Raw genomic sequence first — 20,576 nt, forward strand, 5'->3', positions numbered from 1 at the left:
GTGCAATATATTATGCAAATATAATGAATTTTGATAAATAAAATTATTCTTAAAAGTCACATTACTTCATGTGATGTGGAGAAAAGGTGTGTATCAATCAAGCTATTGCAAGTATATTTATATTAAAGATAATATGCGCAATATGTATTAATATAAAATTAATAATGTATGGGAACATTGATTCAGCCATAATCTTCTTATAATACAAACACAGATTAAATAGATCTGATCATGTAAATGTTTGTACTAACCATACTGCACATTTTTATTAACTTAACAATACCTTACATCTGCGCCACTGTGTGAAAGATATTTTTTTCAGCTCAACTTGATCACAAATTTATCAAGAAGCTGTGTGTAAAATTGAAACTTTGGACACTGAACCTTTAGCAGTTGTTCAATTACAGTAACAATACTTTTTTCTCTTATGTTCCTGCTCTCAGCTGTTTCTACCATTTGCTGATGTTAAAAAATAAATAACTGAAGTGACCTTTAATTAGTATTTTGCACTTTAAAAATATATATTTTTGTTTTTTTCAATTAAGATATTTTTCAGGCTCTTAATTTTTATTCTTTAATACTTTTATATATATTCTTATGTAAAAGGTTCACATTTATGCAACCAATATTTAATAAATTGGTCATTTTTTTCCATACTGTTGCTGACTTTTGTTCTCAGTTTGATCTAGCCGTTCATACATTCCACTTAACAAAATAGGTAAAAGTAAAGTATTCATGATTTGTGCTGATATCAGATTTATATCGGTATCGGTTCATACTGAAGGATGCAATATCGGTATCGTATCGGAAGTTAAAATGTTTTATTGGGATGTCCCTACAAATGGCACTCCCAAGAGAAATTTGAGATATTAAAAAGCATACACAGTGGCCTTTGGTGGATTCACAAAAACAATAACTGCAAAAAATGTAGCTTCTGGGACGTATTTGGCGCTCTTCAGAAATGTATATAGTGGTACGTTTTCAGAATAAGCCTGGACTATATATAATTGTGTATGCCATAAGACATTTTAAGCCTGTCAGCAATATCTAATGTACAAAATGAAAGATAATAAAATACAAAATATATAGAATAATTAATAAAAAACAAAAAAAGTTAAATTATTGCAATTATCAGTCTTACTGATAAACGAATGCAAAATCCAAGAATTTTTAAAATATGCAGAAACAATTGAATATGTGATATGCAATGCTGAAGAGGAGAATAATGCAGTGTTTTTTTTTCTTGTTTGTTCTACCAGCATGTACCATTTCACCATTTGTACTATTTCACCATTTTGTCTTTAGCTTTTCTCAGCGTATGTGATGGTCGGAGGACAAAACTCACTATAGTTTTCTATTATGGGTAATTATTTTTAGACCAGAATATACTTGTTTAGACTTCACTTATATGGTTTATTTATTTTAGAATTAGTTTCGACAGCTCTGGAGATGCCACAACCTCACAGCTCTAGGGCTTCAGAGGTTGTTCAGCACTCATGTACCCTGCCTAGAGCATTCTTATTTTGGACACTTATTCTGGAATCTACTTCTGGCTCTGGTATATGTCTCGGTGGTGATTAAACATGAGATGTAATTAGTTAAGGATATCTCTGACCCTGATGGGCAGTTCCAGAGCAAATAGATTTCACTGAGAGCAAAGTTTCCAATTTATAATAACTGCAAACTATGAATCTTTAATAAGCATTTGCAAATAGTTCAGCTTTTGTAAAGCAGTAATTCTACATTTATAGAATATATATATATATATATATATATATATATATATATATATACACACACACACACACACACACACACACACACACACACACACACACACACACACACACACATTATTAAGCAGTTTATAAGTTCAGCTACAAATGCTCTATTATTTACTTATAAGAATATCTCATGTGCATGATTGCATTTTCATACTTTTGTTAATGATTAATATGTCACTACTAAATCAAGTATTGACCATAACCAGCGACCTTCTTGCTGTGAGGCGACAGCACTATCTACTGCGCCACTGCTTCGCCCATCAAGTATTGTATTATTTTCAAAACAGTTATTTAAGCAGTTTAAGGACTAAGTTAATCATAAATAAACTATTCAAATGAACATTACACATCTTATTTTGTCAGGCATATAGTAATAGTTGCTGTGTATATTAATAAATACTTTATTAACACAAATTCCATTTGTGTTGTGAGCTCATCTATTTATACTTTGTAAATTCTTTATAAATGGCATTTAAAGGCTCAGTTATATTTCAAACTGAAAAAGTCAACACAGGGTCATTCTGAAAACGTAGTCCAGAGGACGTTTCTGGAGACTGCAAATTATGTAGCCGGAGGTACGTATGGCTGCATTTAATTTTTTTAGGCGAACGCTACAGGGCTGTATGACGCTGTTCCTTTTGGCGCTTACCGGGTCGACAACCGGGTTTGAGTCCGGGGAAGAGCGGTTCCAGAAATCAGGGAAGACAAAAACAGAATCCAAAAAATGAAATGAATGAGTGAACAACAGGGTGACAATGTGGTAAAATCCGAAAACGTGGTAAAAATCAGACGAGGGCTTTTCTTTTTCTGGACAGCTTTTGTAAATCGTTGGCTGGGTTAAGGGAAGTAAGCGGGCGGGCGGGTCAATCTGTAATATGTGTTTGGTTTAGGGAAGGAGGAGGGTGAGTTAGTCGATTGGTCGGTCACCCAGTCAATTATTCAGTCATTCAGTTGGTCGATAGTGGCCTCTGGTAGGTTTACGCGAGAACAGCGCCGGCACTCGCGGAAGACATTTGAGATGTGAAAAAGCGCACACACCGCCCTCTCGCAGATCGAGACGTTTTTCGCCGTCTCCAGAAACGTCCACAGGACTACGTTTTCAGAATGAACCTGGGTTGAAAAAAAGTTATGAATAACAGTGATTCAGTGCAACAAAATGTTCATTTCTATATACAAAAATAAATCTTTACAGTGCAGTTTAAAACATTGCTGAATAACAGGAGTGTTCAAATGCAACAGAAATGTTTATAAAGCAAAAACAATATAATACAGGCTTTTGCTCCAACTAAAAAAGGTCAACTCATAGATTTTAATCCACAGAGTGTTTTTTTCTTTTTTTTGTACTTCATTATGTTGCCTTCAAATATTGTGTGAAGTGCATTAAAGATATAAGATTAAAGTTTGCAACACAGTTAAAAACCTCAACATCACAGGTAACAACAAATAGCTGCGGATGATCAAAAAGCAGTTAACAAAGCTGATATCAATTTGTTTGACCCAGAGCACAGGTTACTGACTAAGCTCAAACACCATTGTGTTCACAAGCTCAACAAACATGTGGCTAAAGTACGTGATGATGCAAAGAGACCCCTATTGACTTCACAGAGTCCTTACACAAATGGATACAGAAGTGTTTAAAAGCAGCCTCCTATCAGCAGGCACTTAATCAAACATGTATTTGGTACTTTGAGTAGTGCAGAAAAATATGCACAATAACATTTCTGAAATTCCAGTATTGACTTGATATGAAAAGGCTGGATATTTTGACAGCACTGGACATAGAAAAAAATGAAGAGAGCACTTCATGGTTATTATCAGCTCTTTGTATTTGCTCATAATAAGTGAATTTTCTTTTTTGTTTTTACTATTTTAAAAACATGTTTATCAGAATAACAAGACAGTATGAATAATAATAAATATTAATAACAATAATACATTTATTTAAAACACAAAAAGAACTCAAAACACATACTTATTAATGGTAAATCTGTAGAAACAATAATACCTTTGAAGTGGCCTTTTCATTCCTTTCCAGAGCCGTATCCTGCATTTCTGTCTTTGTGAACTCATTTCCAGTTCATGTAGCTTTTCAGAAATGAAAAGATTTCATTTTGTCATTTAGAGTAGGTGGTTTTTCTTTGTGATCTCAATGGATGTGTGCCTTTGAGGGATGTTGAATGGCTTATTTGAGAAGCTTATGACAGTCAGTTATTTTATTTATTTTACAATCGATTGCTTGCATGTACTGTGCTGATAGGCCAGCCGGTGTAGGTTTAACATCAGTTTGTTGGTCCTGGGCAAATAAGAGATCCGTTTTATTTCTTTCATGCCAGCTTGCTTTTGTTAACATTAGTAGTAAGTGAGCCGTGTGTGTGTGTGTAAATGAGAGGCCAGTGACTGGTCTGAGACAGATGGGTAGCAAGGTCAGATTTGATATGTTGGCAGGCCCGTCTGCTCCTGCTGCCCTGTTTAAATATGATCTGTGTGAAGCAGAGCTCAGACACAACTACTGCTGGCCTGAATCTCCGTCTGCTCCCTGCACTTTAGGTAAAGATTAAAGCATCCATTTTCCCGATTGTAGCACAAGTTGCTTTTGGATTCAAGTTTGCCCAATCCATAAGGGAGCAATTTAGTCATTAAAGCCATCATGTTTAATAAAAGGCGTTTGACAAGTTATCTGTATGCAAATCAAACCCACACACTAGAATTAAACAGTCCTCGCTTTGCTGCCTATTATTCTGCCATTATTCCTCTCACTTTGTCTGTTTTTGTTTGGTTTTTGCTCTTTGTTGATGTTCTGATGCCTAACTTGATCAGGGCTTTAGGCTACAAATGTAAACAAAAGTAAAGTTCTTTCAATTTAACTATGGTTAGTCGATTATAAGTGGATATGTTTATTTGATTATGCTTTGCAGCAGCTTTATCTCTTGAGGAATCATGGTTTGAGTAGAAATGTTAGCAGATGTTACTAATAGATGCATTGGAAATATGCAACAGACAGCAAAAAGTTACATGTCAAAAAACAAACATATTACAATTTTTTTTCATTCAAAAAACAAGTCACCAACCTGATATGGCTTTGTGAATTGGTGGCTAATTTGAATATAAATGAATTGTTCCATTAAAAAAGGGCCGATATGTTGATAAATTAAGCATGAATGCCCAGCCTTAAACATAACCATCACTGTGACGCCCATTATACGTACATGAAATAGTAAACATTACTAGTCTTCATAGGTTTTAGCATCTCATATACACTCACTGGCCACTTTATTAGGTACCTTACTAGTACCGGGTTGGACCCTCTTTTGCCTTCAGATCTGCCTCGATCTTTCGTGGGATAGATTCAACAAGGTACTTTAAATATTACCCTCAGATTTTGGTCCATATTGACATGACAGCATCACGCAGCTGCTGCAGATTTGTCAGCTGCACATCCATGATGTGAGTCTCCTGTTCCACCACATTCCAGATGTGCTCTATTGAATTGAGATCAGTTGACTGTGGAGACCATTTAAGTACAGTAAACTCTTTGTCATGTTCACATGGCGCGTTATCTTGCTTGAAGTAGCCATAAAGGGATGGACATGGTCAGCAACAATACTCCGGTAGGCTGTGGTATTGACACGATGCTCAGTTGGTACTAATGGGCCCAAAGTGTGTCAAGAAAATATTCCCCACACCATTACACCACCAACACCAGCCTGAACTTTTGAAACAAGGTAGGATGATCCTTGCTTTTATGTTGTTGATGCCAAATTCTGACCCTACCCTTTGAATGTTGCACCAGAAATTAAGACTTAGACCAGGAAACGTGTTAACTTCTATTGTCTAATTTTGGTGAGCTTGTACGAATTGTAGCCTCATTTTCCTGTTCTTAGCTGACAGGAGTGACACCTGGTGTGGTTTTCTGCTGCTTTAGTCCGTCCGCAACAAGGTTCAACGTGTTGTGCATTCAGCAATGCTCTCCTCATTCCTCAGTTGTAACCAGTGGTTATTTGAGTTACTTTTGCCTTTCTATCAGCTCCAACCAGACTGGCCATTCTCCTTTGACTGGATATTCTGTAAACCCTAGAGATGGTTGTGCATGAAAATCCCAGTAGATCAGCAGTTTCTAAAATCAGATCTCAGATCAGCCAGATTCTTTTTTAATAGAGTTGTTTTTATGTAGATGTGCTTCACTGAAGTGCTTCAGTGTTGTGTTTGTATATTCGATCTTTTACCACCTTTTGCACACTAAACACTATTTTCAAAATGGAAAAAAAAACTCATTAAGTTTCATTCATAAGTCTATAAACGTGTGTGTTCTTATTGATTTATTTTAAAATGATTCAGTCATAGAAAAAGGAAACCCCTGTGAAGACCTGTTGCAAAAGTAACCATCAATGGACTATGAGCAGATAATAAGAATTTATAGTTGAGCTAAACATAAAATAGATATGAACTGCCATGAAATAGTGTTGGAGATGCTGAAAGTAATTGGGCAAGAAACACAGGTTATGAGACTTTGAATGAACTTTGATTGGAGTACCACTATTTCATAATGTTGATCCATGTGCAAAAACACAAGCTGTAAACATCACAATCTGTCAAGCGCATGTTTACAAAACAGTGGAAAGTGGAATCCAAAAACCTCCGAGAACAGGTGTTGTCAGTTTGCCATTTCATGTTTTCATGATGGTGAATGCTGAAAGGTAGTTTGTTTTACTAAATATTTACTGTTAAATATTAGTCTATACTGGATTTATACTTTTAGTCATTTCAGCTGCTTCTCCTTTGCATGCTACGGTTTAGCAATGCTCAGCTTGCTTTGGTTTGGTTTTGCTCAGCTCAGTTTGCTTTTCCACTACACAGGGCTTCCTAAAGTTTTTATTTTTTTTGGAAGATCTTGAAGTTTTAAAAGGTCTATTCCAAATATTGAAGTCAAATAGGCTTTGACTGAATGCACGTTAGAATAATGTCGCATGAAACATCCAAAGTGTGTCACACATCTAAGGAGAAATGCAACGCTGTATGTCTATGACAACTCAAGGTATCTCACACCAGATGAGAATTTTCTATACTCCATATAATTGTTATTTGATATTAAACAATGCAGATGGAGCAGAACGAATTTAAACAGTCTCCTGGCTGGCTAAAATCCACAGAAAATATGTGGCAATTAAAAACATTTCAGGCTTCCTTGATCTTGTGTTAAGTTTGGCGATTACAGAATCACAACATTCCAGAGTGACTAATCAACACTGCTGCTGCCCGTTTTTCATTATAGGTCATGGAAATTCAACTTTATAATTGATAAATGGCAGGGAATTTGACATTTGGTGGGAACCTCGACACTTAAGTGACTGGGATTATTGCTGTAGGTGTGTCGCCTCTACTGCTGTGACATCATTGTAAACACAACATAAACAAACCACATGGCCTGTCTGCGTTAGTAGTGATGATTATTTAAAAAAAACAATCGGTGATCAGCAGTGTTTATTTGTTACGTTTTGCTCGCTTGGATCCTCACATGAGGTGGTATTAAAAAGTACAATGCACTAGTGTAAAAAACCCCAAAAGTGAGCCATAAACTGATTTCACGCGGCTACAATTTTAAAAGCGAAAGTGAGGCTGTGGTGGGGAGAAACCCAGAACTATCACCTGGAGTCACACAGGAATGGCGCCTGGGTCTGTGTGTCCTGGCTATAAATCTTATAAGCGAAGAGTAAGTGACACAAGTATATAATTTCACCGCCTTCCGAGTGACCCAAAGGTCCGTTCTGAACGGACAGTGAAAATAAAAAGTGATATCGGACCTCATTTTCAGCTAAGTTAAGGGAAATGGCACTAATTAGGCTAACGTTTTCTTTCCCAAACACACGTTTTAGATGCCATTTATCAAAACTCAAGGTAATGAACTGATTTTTTTTTGCTATGTTAAACTTATCATTATACTGAAATTCGGTACTGAAATGTATAAAATACCCTTCCATTTCCCGCTAACGTTTAAGCACTGTTAAGCACATTCTTAAACTCATTTGCCATAGTATTCACCAGCGCTCAACAGACAGGTCATCAGTTCACTGCACGTCACCGATGTTTACCGAGTACAAACACAAATGAGTAGTCAGCTGATGAATCAACTGATCTTTAGGGCTTTAAAACGCTCCAGCGTCTGTGTATCTGTGTTTGCACTCGGTGAAGAGCGGTGAACTGATGACTATTAGACAACACAAGGGTGTGCTACAGAGGACTGCATTGTTTTATCGCTCAACGGGTTACATTGGCTGAAGCAGGGAACCACAGTGTTTACCTGATGCCATGAACTGAGGCCCAGGAGGACACTTAAGCGTATTACATATATAGATTGTGGTGCTGTTTAATGCCTAATATGCTTTTAATTGATTAAATTAAACTTAACTGAATTATATTAAAGTGATGTTTACACCATATCTGCATTTTGAAATTGCGGGAACAGCTGGAGGTAGTCAGCAGCATATTGTTGCAATGTTAACAGTGCTGATCCTATACTTCCGGGTTTCTTCCCACCACAGCCTCACTTTCGTTTTTTAAAATGGCAGCTGCGGGAAATAAGTGTATACCAAAACAAACAAACATGCCACACTATGCAGTAAAAAGTGTCATTTACATTAAAACATTGACCTATCAGTCAGATGGTTTTGCATGTTGCTTTAATAATGTTGCGGTTATGTTTTGAGTTGACTAGAAAGTGTTGTCTTGAATCTCCTGAAAAAATATAATCAAGATTTAATTTATTTGCCATGTTGCCATATGTGGCTTATCATGACAGATCTGCTTTGTGCTTGTTCTGAAAGACTCGTCCGCATGACTTCAGACACAATACACCTTTATCAATAATTGACATGGTTGTTGGCAGTGTAATAAAAGCCAGCTCATGGCTTGAAGACGCGTGTGTTGAGAGATGCTGGTGTAATTGTAAGAGCTGCTCGGAGCAACACACCGCACTCACACAAATAGCCAGCTGATGTGGTTAAAAGGGGGATGCATAAGAGCTGTTTTCACAAAGGAACTCATTATGACAGTTAAATGAGCAGCATGAATCTTCTGTTTATTTGATTTCAGAGATATTGTGCTCATGTGCTATCTCCCATTAATACGTTGATATCAGATGATCACTTAAATGGAAAGTTCCATGTACATCAGTTCAGGATACTCTGTGTATTATTGGTATAAACAGGCATGTTTAGTGAAAATAGTGGTGTTATATTGTTGCACTTCTTTAATGAGGCTTGTCAAAGACTGCTTGCACAAATAATAGAGCAGGATATCCTAGAATCAGTCACTTAACTGTCAATTTCTAAGCATCAAGCAAGCAAATTTCATTTTAGAATTGGCAGTGGACTTGTCTTGGCATAAAATCAGTGAATTTGGCCCTAAATCCAGAAAGTCTCTGTCTGCCAGTAATTCACGGGCTTTGCTTTTTATTCTAGTGGGATATAGACCCATCTATCAGTCTCATGACTAAAAAAGAAAACCACACTTTGAAGACATTTCAGAGTATAAATACACATTTTTCACAATATATATGATAGTATATGTATATTTAGAAATAATTTTTGAAAGAAATCAATACTTTTATTCATTAAATATTCAATTAATTCATCAATAGTGACAGTAGCTGTGTGTTCACAGCAGAGGCGGTGAAAGCGTCAAAGTTCCCTCTGGACGCCCTGGCGACAACGCTGTCTGCTCGTACAACTTCGCCGGCAAGAGTGTCAAAATTCACTACATTGATCTTGTTTTGAAAGGAGCTTTTGCAGCATATCTGCAAACTAGTTACATTCCCGCATAAAAACATGCTTTCTGTGTGGAAATTTTGCGCACTTTTTATCAAATTTATTTAATTATGGAAGATCAAGTTGTGTGTGGTGTGACTTTGCTCCACTTTATCAAAATGTGTCCATATGCCCGAAATATTCTGAAGCAGCAATACTGTTTTGTATTGTTGCATGAGTTTCCCGCTTAAAAAAAAACTATATATATATATATATATATATATATATATATATATATATATATATATATATATATATATATATATATGTATGAAATAATTGGAAATTCGCAATAATGCAATAATCAAACCCTTGGGAACAACTGTCGTCGTAATCAAAGTTGACAGGACTGACTTTTCTAAACTCCTCTCAAGCGGTGGACTTCTTTATTCTGATTGCTTGCCGCTGAACCGCGTCATAGCTTATTACCATAAAGTTGACTTGATTTCAACTCTCCTCGACGATCAGACCGGCAAAGATGCGCCACGCTGCTCCTCCTCAACACCTATCACCGCCAGCTCCCATTGAAAATGAATGACTTCCGGCTACTTTGATGCTCTTGCTGCTTTCGCTGTGAATACACAGTTAGATATTTGGCACATCACTTTGTTTCTAAGACCGTATTATGCTATACATTTGCGGTGTCAAACTGAATTCCTGGAGGACCTTCAACAGACCTATCTATAGGTTTCAAACAAGCCTAAAACACTCAATTAGTTTGATTAGGTGTGTTTAATTAGGGTTGGAACTAAACTTTGCGGAGCTGCAGCTCTCCGGGAACTTGGAGTTTGCCACCTGTGATATAAATGCTGAAAGTAAATACACAATGGTTATTGTTATTGTGTTTATTGTTCATTCTGCATTCTCTAATTTTGGGTAAAGAAAAAAAAGCAGTTTGAGTCTCTTTAAATGCAAATGAAGTGCCTCTCTTCATGCCCTTACCAGAAGGTGTTGCCATTACTCAGTTACTCAGCCATCATTGTTTTTTGAAATCTTGTCAGTTTAAACTTCTCATTAATGAGTTATGTCCAAGTGCACAAACAGAAAGCTGCCTGTCAGATGTGTGTTGCATATTAGGTAATGATGTAACAATTGACTGATAGTGGGAAAGTGGTTAAAGATGCAGCATGAGCAGTTTTTAATCTAAACTAGCCTGTAAAATTTCGAAAACTGAAGCAAAAACAGAAGGGTCTGCATCAGTTTTGTGGAACTGCTGGCCTGCTACTAAAAACATCTGATGGAAACAGCAGTCGATAGGAATGAGATGCAGATGCACACTTTTCCAACAGGTGGTGCTTATTAATCATAGTGATATAGTGTTTTCTAGGTTACCTCTGTAAACAAACCATTACTGCTCTTTTCAAAACCAGAAAATACCACCTAAAGTTTTCTAAAGACAGACAGTTCTCCTTGAAGATGTGTTCATGATATAGTATAACATACAAGAAGTTTATACATTATAGGAAATAAAGGTAAGCTATCAGTCAAATGTGCAGAATCAGCGTATGTGGTTCCATATATTAATATAGACCTTTTTCTTGGCAGCTGCATGGAGGGCACCATAGCGACAAGTGTCTTCCGGTAGAATGTTTAGAACTTCCGTTTGCAACATTTACAACAGGTAATTTGCTCTCTGAAAATTAGTTTCAATAGCGTTTTGAGTGGATTATGGAGTGTTTTTGTGACACACAACTTTGAAAGGTGTGTGTTAACGCCGTTATAATCTGTCAGATTTGGTTCAAGCGAGAGAGAAAAACTTTATTTTAGTTCACGTGTCTGCCGCCAGAAATACAGTGTGTGTGTGTTCCCGACCTGTCAGCTGTTAGCTAAGCGGCTCTCCAATGCACGCGCACGCACACACAGACACACACGCAAATACTAGAGCAAACCAGATTACTGACATAAAACTTAACAGGTGTGTAAGTTATACAATTTACAAAAATGACCAATTAAAGTCTGTTACTGATACTCTGCTGGCTGATTTGCATGTTGATTCTAATCGTGAGCTGTTTATGTTTATGTTAGTGGGACAGTACAGTAGGCTATTTGTGTATGTCAAACATTTTGGTGAATTACATTTGTTTTGGTTGGTTAAATATTTGAAAGAAAGAGAAAATGTTGACTTTAGCGATGACAAGGCTTCATTTAAACTGCACAAGATGCCGTTTGACAACAAGGAGATAATGCCTCACAGCAGTTGTTTTCCATCTTGTTAGATCGCATTTTTTTTAAAGTAAGTTCAGGAGGTGGCGCTGGTCATCAGCAGTATTAGTTCAAAGACGTTAAAAGGGAATAAAATAGATTAAAAATATTGTTTCAAAGCTGTCCAAATATGACAGTTTATATGCATCAGCAGCCGACCAGAAGTTCTTAGCATTCTCCTTGCGCATACACGCAAAGCATAAAGACCTATACTCTTTGATTTTGTTATTATAATTATTATTCTTTGTTTTTTACGATGTGGATGTCATAATTGTAAGATTTTGGTATTATTTTGATTGTTTAACATTCAGCATGTACAACAAAAAAAAACGCTGATAAAAGTTTTTGTTCGCGTTAGTCTAACTAACCTCTATAAACTATGTCTGTATATTATTTATATAAATAAAAAAGCGCAGTCTGAGAGTTTTATTTATTTGATAGTTTATTTGACATTTCTTGTTTGTAAAGGCTAATACAAATAAAAAGTGAAAAATATTTTTTTGTATTGTTTTTATTAAAAAAAAAAAGTTATAAGAGCCTGGAGGTATTATTATAGACTTTGCATATTCAGTTTGCAGACATTTGTAGGTACAGACATCCGTTGTGTACGTTCTTGGTAGATTTTCCTGTGTTTTTAATATTGTCCATATCAATATCGGAATTATATTGTATCGACTGAAATTAAGAAATATAAGTCTGTAAAATAACTTTTAAAAGTGCTGATGACTGTGATAGTACATGTTGTATAGTTGTCTTTCAGGTTGCATCTCAGCTTTAATGCGCTTTTCAAATAAACAAAAAACAAAGGAGCTGCTTGCCATCGCGACAGCAATAAGATCCAATGGACAGCCGATCGCTTTCACTCCAAAATGGTGGAATCAGGGGCTGTTGCTGGGTGCTGCTGTTGCAATGTTCTATTAAGTTTTGCCTTTTGATCATTCTAAGCTCTTTGGTGGGATATAGAGTAGCTCCTCCCCTTAAAAATATGATGCTATGTTGATGTGCGAATCCGCAGCTGTTTCCTTTCTAGACTCGCGCTTTTGACCAGCCATGTATCCTTTGTAGATTTTACCAAGTGTCTTGAAGGGGCGGGGCGGGGCGGGTCATGTCAGATACTAGAGAGCATTTTTATTGATCAGAAGATTTGATGAGAAACTGAAGTATGACGCAAAAAAATTGTTGATTATGTTTGTATCAGTTTAATATCTTCTAAGCGCAAGTTTTGTCAGTTTTGGAGTACACTAGCTAATAGATATCCTTAAAATAATACTCTTACTAACATCTAAAAAATGTATTATTATTTCACAGGACCTTGTGACTTTCTTTGCAGCAGTTATGTTACTTCATCAAATCAAGAAAGATGTAATCAAGTATTGCTGGTATTTTTATGTGTTTTGGACCAAACGTCTTATTTGGCAGATCTCGCCGTCTTAGTCACTTCCAGGTTTTTATTCTGAAAGCCATTAAAAAAACAAGTGCTATTTTTCATGTGGTGCGCTTAATGACTCTAACAGTGTGATAAAGTCTGCTGTGTTGGTTCATTGGGTTGGATTGCTTTCTCACCACTCCAGAGTTCAGCCAATCTCAGACCAATTATTTTGGTGCAGATCTAAAACAGTATCATGTTCACTATAGGTGCTGGTTCACATTGAGTCAAAGACAAACAAAATAATATCAAATGCACAACAACAACAAAACTGGCCATGTTTACCTGAATGTAATAAGTTGCAGGTATTTCAGTGTGTTAGATAACTAGAGTATAGAAGCAGTGCTTACTGATGTGGAGATTTACTCCTTTTGGAATGGATTTTGTGCTTTGGAAATGCAGATCTATTTCATACACAGCAACACTAGGCCCTAAAGGAAGTCAAACCTGTTAACACAATAATGGACTCTTTTAAATCATAATTACAGATGAGGTTTCTAGAAGGTCAGGGAATCATTTATTTTTTTTGACTAGTAGTCTGAGAATGGTGGCTTCCACTTTCTAATGTCTTTTTTTGTGGGCCCATACATGCATAATCTCATAAATAATACAGCCTGGCCTCTACCTGTGAAATGTCATGTTGTTTTTGGTTTGCGCTGACAGGGACTTTCACATGAGCGCCACAATATACCTGTGGAGCTCCCCAGAGAGTGGCACTTTCCTCCTGTGCCGTGAGGAGGCCCTGAACTGAGGTCAAACACTTCACGTTGATATAATCAGCTCCAGTATTTCAAGTCACTGGCGCTGGGGGGAGGACAGCTTAATTGTCAATCTTGTGATCAGGATCAGTTGACTGAAATAAGTCTGATTTGTTGTGATAGCAGTACAGCAGATATGAAGAATATTAAATGTCTTGATGAAAGCCTGGTGCTTTAAAAGCTCACAGTGTTCATGTTAACACACATACACATACACACACCACTGCACAGCATTCCTGTGCTTGACCTGTGATGTGTCAAGCTTAACAGAACAGATGCTTCAAGAGGACATTTCTTTCTTTCTTTCTTTCTTTCTTTCTTTCTTTCTTTCTTTCTTTCTTTCTTTCTTTCTTTCTTTCTTTCTTTCTCTTCTCATTTTTTCATGTTTACTTAGCCTTTTCTTTCCTTCCCTCCTTCATCACATCCTCTTTTTTACTTCTTTCTTTCTTTCTTTCTTTCTTTCTTTCTTTCTTTCTTTCTTTTTTTCTTTCTTTCTTTCTTTTTTTTCTTTCTTTCTTCATTTCTTTCTTTCTTTTCTTTTTTCTTTCTTTTTCTCTTTTTTATGGCTCTATCTTTCTTCGTGTCTTTCTTTCTTTCTTTCTTTCTTTCTTTCTTTCTTTCTTTCTTTCTTTCTTTCTTTCTTTCTTTCCTTTTTTCAGTTCCTTTTTCTTTTCTTTCTTCCATCCTCACATCCTATTGTCCTTCTTTTCTTCATTACTCCTTTCTTTTCCTTCCTCTTTCTATTCTTTTCTTTTCTTTCCTTTTTCTCTTTCTTTTCTTTCTTTTTCTCTTTTTCTGGCTCTATCTTTCTTCATGTCTTTCTTTTGTTTCCATTCTTCCTTTCTTCCTTCTTTCTTTCCTTCGTTGCTTCCTTCCTTCCTTCCCTCTTTTTTTCCTGTTTATTTTCATTTTTCTTTCTTTCCTTCCATCCATCCTCTTATCTTCTTTTTTACTTTTTTTGTTTTCTTTCTTCCTTCTTTCCCTCCTTTTTCCATGTTTGCTTTCCTTTTTCTTTAATTCCATCCTCACATCCTTTTTCCATCTTTTTTCCTTTGTTACTCTTTTCTTTTTTCTTTTCTTTGTTTTTTCTTTCTTTTTTTTTCTTTCTTTCTTTAGCCTCTATTTTTCTTGGCTCTATCTTTCTTCATGTCTTTTTTTGTCTCCATTTATCCTTTTTTCTTTCATTCCTTGGTTCCTTCCTTCCTTTCTACCTTCCTTCCATCCTTCATTTTTTTTCTTTCGTTTTCTTTCTGAATCTGATTCATTATCCAGTTCAAGTTGGTGCCTTTTTTTTACCTTGAAGCTCAACAGCTTGTTTGTTTAAACTGTCTTCAACTATTTGCAAATCCGTTTTCTAGCATCTTCTACATTTGAAGCATTTCCAAGAGGAAATATATTATTTTGACATCCATCCTTTCACACTGAGGACAATTGAAAGACTCACACATAACTTTTAAAAAGATGAAAACATACAGTCTGTTATTAAAAAAGGCAACATGATAGATTTACATTCAGAGAAACACAAATTATTAAGCATTATTACTTTATTAAAAACACATAAATATAAACTAAATAAGAACACATTTTAACACATCATCAACCAAAAGATATTTGTGGGTCCTTGGCATTAAAACTTGAATGCTATTAACTTAACAGTTTGTTGTCTTTTCCAAGCTTGTTCTCAGTCATGTCCTTTAAAGTCACTAAACTGTTATGTTAAAAGTTTAACACTTTATAAGTGATCACATTACTGGAGCTTTGTTTTGAGGCTTTAAGAGAAATGTGAAAAACAGTGAGGTCATTCAGCTACCTAATGTGAAAGATGTCTTACTACAGGGTTTTCTGTGGGGAACAAGTGTTATACTAACACTGACCGCATTTGTTGTGATTGCTTTCAGAGCATTTAGTAATAAAAGGCTTTCTGACACGTGCTGGAATTCAGAAACTGCAGCCAACAGCACTATTTATAGCACAGTCAGTCCTCTGTGCTGTTTTTTTTTTCTTCTCCTGTCCATATTCAGTGTTTGTCAGTTCTTTTATTTGTTGTAATAAAATCACATGGGTTTTTCCAATTGTTTAGCTAATTAATGTTTATTTAGAGAGCACATGTTTTTGCTTTAGGTTATCTGTTTTGTTCTTACCGCTCTATAATGAACTTTCTCCTTCATGCCAGATGATGATGGGATTGTTTACTTCCTCGAAATTGGATTAGTTTGTTATGTCAGTGTTGGATCTTGATTGATGCACACCATGCAAGGTCTGAAATCAGTGAGAGCTTGGAGCAGAAATAGGCTAAATCGAAATGAGCAAAAGTCTATTCATACTAATAATAACTCTAATAATGAGCTCCTGTGATTTATACTCTCGAGCATAATTGTTGTTTTCCCAGAATTTCAGTGTGTTTACAAATGTCAGATATATTTCAGTGAACAGTGCAGCAAGCTATAATTACATTTTATTGTCTGTTTTTGTTTCTTTACTAAAATCCACACAAATGAATCATTTCTGAATAAATTCATTTGAATGATCGATTTTTACACTTCTGTTTACATGAACTCTTGTGTGTGTGTCTGCAGGATGATAATGATGGGATCCCGTGGTCAGAAGAGAGAGTGGTCCGCCGGGTGCTCTACCTCTCACTTAAAGAGTTTAAAACGGCTCAGAAGAGTAAAGTGGAGAACGGCACTGGAAGAGTTAATGGTGAGTTTTCCTCTTTCCTAGAGCAGTGCTTTCAGAGATCTAGAGACTACAGATAAACACTGACCTTTAGAGCAGCTGCAGCAAAGAACTCACTTCCTTGACCCTCAACATCTGACACTGCTGCTTTTAGCTGCCGTTCTGAACCCCTTCAGGGAAGGATATGTGGAGAATATCACATTTTGGGCCAGATATACTAACTCCCTGCTCCAACGAATGGTCTTTTTGGTCTTTATTATTGGGGATGCACTGAAATAAAAATTCTCGGCCGAAACCGAAAATCAAAAAAAGAGGAAAGCAAATAAAAACAATTTAAAAATGCAACAAATATTTATTTGGGCCCGAACTACAAAACCGGATTTAAAACAATTTAAGGATCTGTTTTGATTAAGTTGAACACTAGCACTAGTTTGATCATATATAAATATCATTACAACTATATTGTATAAATATTAATATAACTGTTGGCCTACATCATGTGCACACACTACTTCAGCTTTCCATCTTGGTCTGGATCATTTCGTGCATGCAGCTTTATTTGTGCATAGTAATGGTCTTATATCGTCGATCAAAGACAGTTGCGTTGAAGTGCAGAGGATCAGAACAGAAAACACATGTTGCTTCACCCACCACGTGCAAGCCTTGATTTCTGTTTACATCCTCATGACATACTGTTTCGGCCGCGTTGTTTCATGATAAAAAATCTTACGTCCACCAAAGTGCACTTTTGGGCCATTTTTAGCTGAATTTTTTCAGTGGCCGAATATTTAATGCATCCCTAGTTATTATATTGTTGGTATTTATTAAGCACACACAGCAGAATATTGCTGAAAAAGCATGGAGCTATTTTTGCGACTGGCCTTACTGAGTTTGCATTTGTAGAAGTTTCTTGGTCAGATGCTAATTTTATGGGGGGAGAGCGTTTAAATCAATCGTGCAATATGATGTAGTATCTTTTGCATTCTATAAATTATTGGTCGTTGCTTGAATAACAACTTAAGCATTGTTTGAAATTAGTTTTAAATGTTGATATTACTGCAGTTGTTGATGCTGGGTGGAGAACAGAACAGATAGCATAAGAACACATCATCTGAACATATCATTTGCCAAATGTGTAATTTTGAAATTACCTTAGGAATTAAAAGACACATTAGAACAAACAATTTTGGTGAGTCTCAAAATACCAGCATGATCTTATAGTCACTGCTTAATTTGAGCCTGATCTTGCCAGATGCTGTTCCAAAAAAGTCAAATATTGAAATATTCGTGTTTTGCGTTCTTCTATATATTTTAATGGATCCAGCATTAACTTGTGCGTGGTGAATACCTGCATGTGTGTGTGTGAGAGAGAGAGAATGTGATTGAGTGCAACCGAAGCCTGTGTGGACTGTGCGCGCACGCACACATAATGGTAGTCACCACTCACATGTTAAAGCAAAAGTCACGTTAAACTATTGACCCTGAACAGTATTTTCAGCCAATCATCTTTCTTATGTTTACAATCACTCTCATTGTTTGGTGATTGTTTCGCGCGCAGTGAGCAGCAAAATAAATGACATAGTGGCCTGTCTAAATAGTATTTGTATTTTTAAAATGGCAGAGAGGATATGAGTCAAGCATATTTTCATTCTTTAAAACCACCAGTAAATCTGAAAATGAGCCTGATCAATACAGCAGGAAATCAGGATATTTATCAGGATAGCAGAATGTTTTTATTGTCCATGTTTGACATTTAATGTTAAAGGGCAACAAAATAATTAAAGACCATTCAGAAATGTGATGCTCTTTTTTTGTGCTATCACCAATTAAGGACATCATGTTTCAAGAAAACTGAAATTGTGTGGTGGACGTCAGTCACTGTAACTTTTATTTTCTGGTTTTGTTCCAGAAATTATTCATTTACAAACTAAACACTGCTTATAGTCCTCTCAGACAGGCTTCTTGAACCTGAACTGTCAAAAACGCTATCTCACATAAATACATTCAGATATGGATTACTGTTAGTGAACATAAGGCGTGCGAGATGAGCACATGTATAATGTCCATTTCTGAAGATTTTGCAGTTTTTTGCAATATGAGTTTTCTTTTTTTACAGCGCATTATATTCTGTGTCCTGATTGGCTGTAGACCATTGTCGATCAATCTCCCGTGTCATGTTACCTATACAATACAGAATGCGTTCCGTATAAAAATAAAGCAGGGTCATGTGAAAGGAGTTGAGGATCCAAATGCAGGTTTTATTAGGAAAATGGTCAGGCAAGCAATGATCAACACAGGGGCAAACAGATATACAGAAAATCCAGAGTTGTGGTCAGTAAAGAGGCGAAATGGCAAGGCAAGGCAAGTTTATTTATATATTGCACATTTCATACACAGTGGCAATTCAAAGTGCTTTACATAAACAAGAATAAAAGAGACAAGTGTAAGAAAATGAAAACAAATAATAAAAATTATAAAAAATAAGATAAGAATAAAATAGTCAAAAGGCAGGCAGCAGACAGGAATAAACAATACAACAAACCAAGGGTCTAACACGGCAAGGCAAGGAAAATGTGTCGTAATGTTCACAATGACAGATAAACAAGACTCAGCAACTGGTGTGTGTGTGTCTGTGCTGCTTTTGAAGTCCATGCAATCCGTCCTGAACAGCTTCAGCTGTGTGTGTTATCAATCAGTGGAAAACAGGAACAGGTGTGAATGTGTGATACATGACAGGATTTGTAGTCCATATGGTGACAGATATTTAGTCCTGTGTGAAAGTGAATGATTCCCAGCGATCTACAAGCCTGGATTGCTGGTGATTGTGACAAGCGGACTACTTTGTGGATTTCTGAACGAGAGACCACTGTCATCAATTTTTTTATAAAATAGACTAACTTTCGGATCAAGAATATTGATTATTTTTTTAGCCCCCCCATAAGTTTTGTAGCTCTTTGTAGAGGAAAAAAAAACATTGTGCCGTGCTTGGTCATAATAGATCATCTGCACATTATGAGCATCGGCTCTGTTTATTTGCCACTGTGCTAAATTGTGCTGGGCTTATTGCGTTGGTTGATAAGTAAGTGAGATCTTACATCTTTGTCCTTTAATTTGAGAATTGTCTGTAAATCATCTGCAGAAATTTCCACACCCATCAGTGCTTTTTTATAGTTGCACAAATTTTTGCCATATTTGATAAATTTCTCCATTTGGTTCTCAATAACAGTAGCTGTATTATGATTTAAGAGCGTTTATGTATTTTTACTAGAAAACCTAATGAAAATCTTCTTTTCAATGGTGAGTTTTAAGATATTTGATGGATTGTGATGGCGATGACTAAGCTCATGTATATTAATGAGCTTCATACTGATATTGCCAGGTAATCTTTCCAACATATCCAGGCATAGTTAATATTCATGAGCAGAACTTTTACCATGGTCACATTTACAAACTCGTATGATGAATGCCATTTTAGCTTTTAGAAAGCCAGTTTTATAAATGTTTAATGTTTCATCACATACCAATGACCCTATAAATAATCACATCAAATCAGTCACATTCCAGTGTTTTTGCTAATCAAAATGGAGAAAAATTGCCTTCAGTTTAACTTTTTTTTAATCATCAAATACAGAGGAATGTGCAGTTTAGTGTGAAATTTAAAGGTGTTTGAAGAACTGTTTCACCTTAGATTCTAAGACGATGCATCTGTGACACACTCAGGGGAGCACATATCACTATGGGACTCTTCTGTATTTCCACAGCCTCTCTCAACGGTCCATTAGGAATATTATTGTTCTACTATGATTGCGCTGAAAATGTGTGAGCAAAGTAAACGCTGTCCTGAATAATGCAGTCTCTGTATGGGCTGTGCAGGGCTCTGAGTGCGCTGTAATGTACTGAACTCGGTGACCTGCTGGGCTCTGTATGGCGC

The 20,576-nt window shown here is 36.2% G+C and overlaps 1 protein-coding gene across 2 annotated transcripts in view; it reads left to right on the plus strand.

Annotated features, from left to right (window-relative positions):
• jarid2a (jumonji and AT-rich interaction domain containing 2a) overlaps positions 1-20,576 on the plus strand; it is a 97,476-nt gene that overhangs the window by 14,104 nt on the left and 62,796 nt on the right. For both annotated transcript variants that reach the window (XR_015511395.1, XM_087287001.1), the window contains exon 2: positions 16,546-16,669. Coding sequence is in view for 1 of the 2 variants with exons in the window: in XM_087287001.1 (XP_087143127.1) it covers positions 16,546-16,669 (124 nt within the window). In the remaining variant the exon portion in view is untranslated. The remainder of the gene's footprint in view (positions 1-16,545; positions 16,670-20,576) is intronic.

This window comes from Danio rerio, chromosome 16, assembly GCF_052040795.2.
Source record: "Danio rerio strain M-AB ecotype USA chromosome 16, GRCz13ab, whole genome shotgun sequence".
NCBI lineage: Eukaryota > Metazoa > Chordata > Actinopteri > Cypriniformes > Danionidae > Danio > Danio rerio.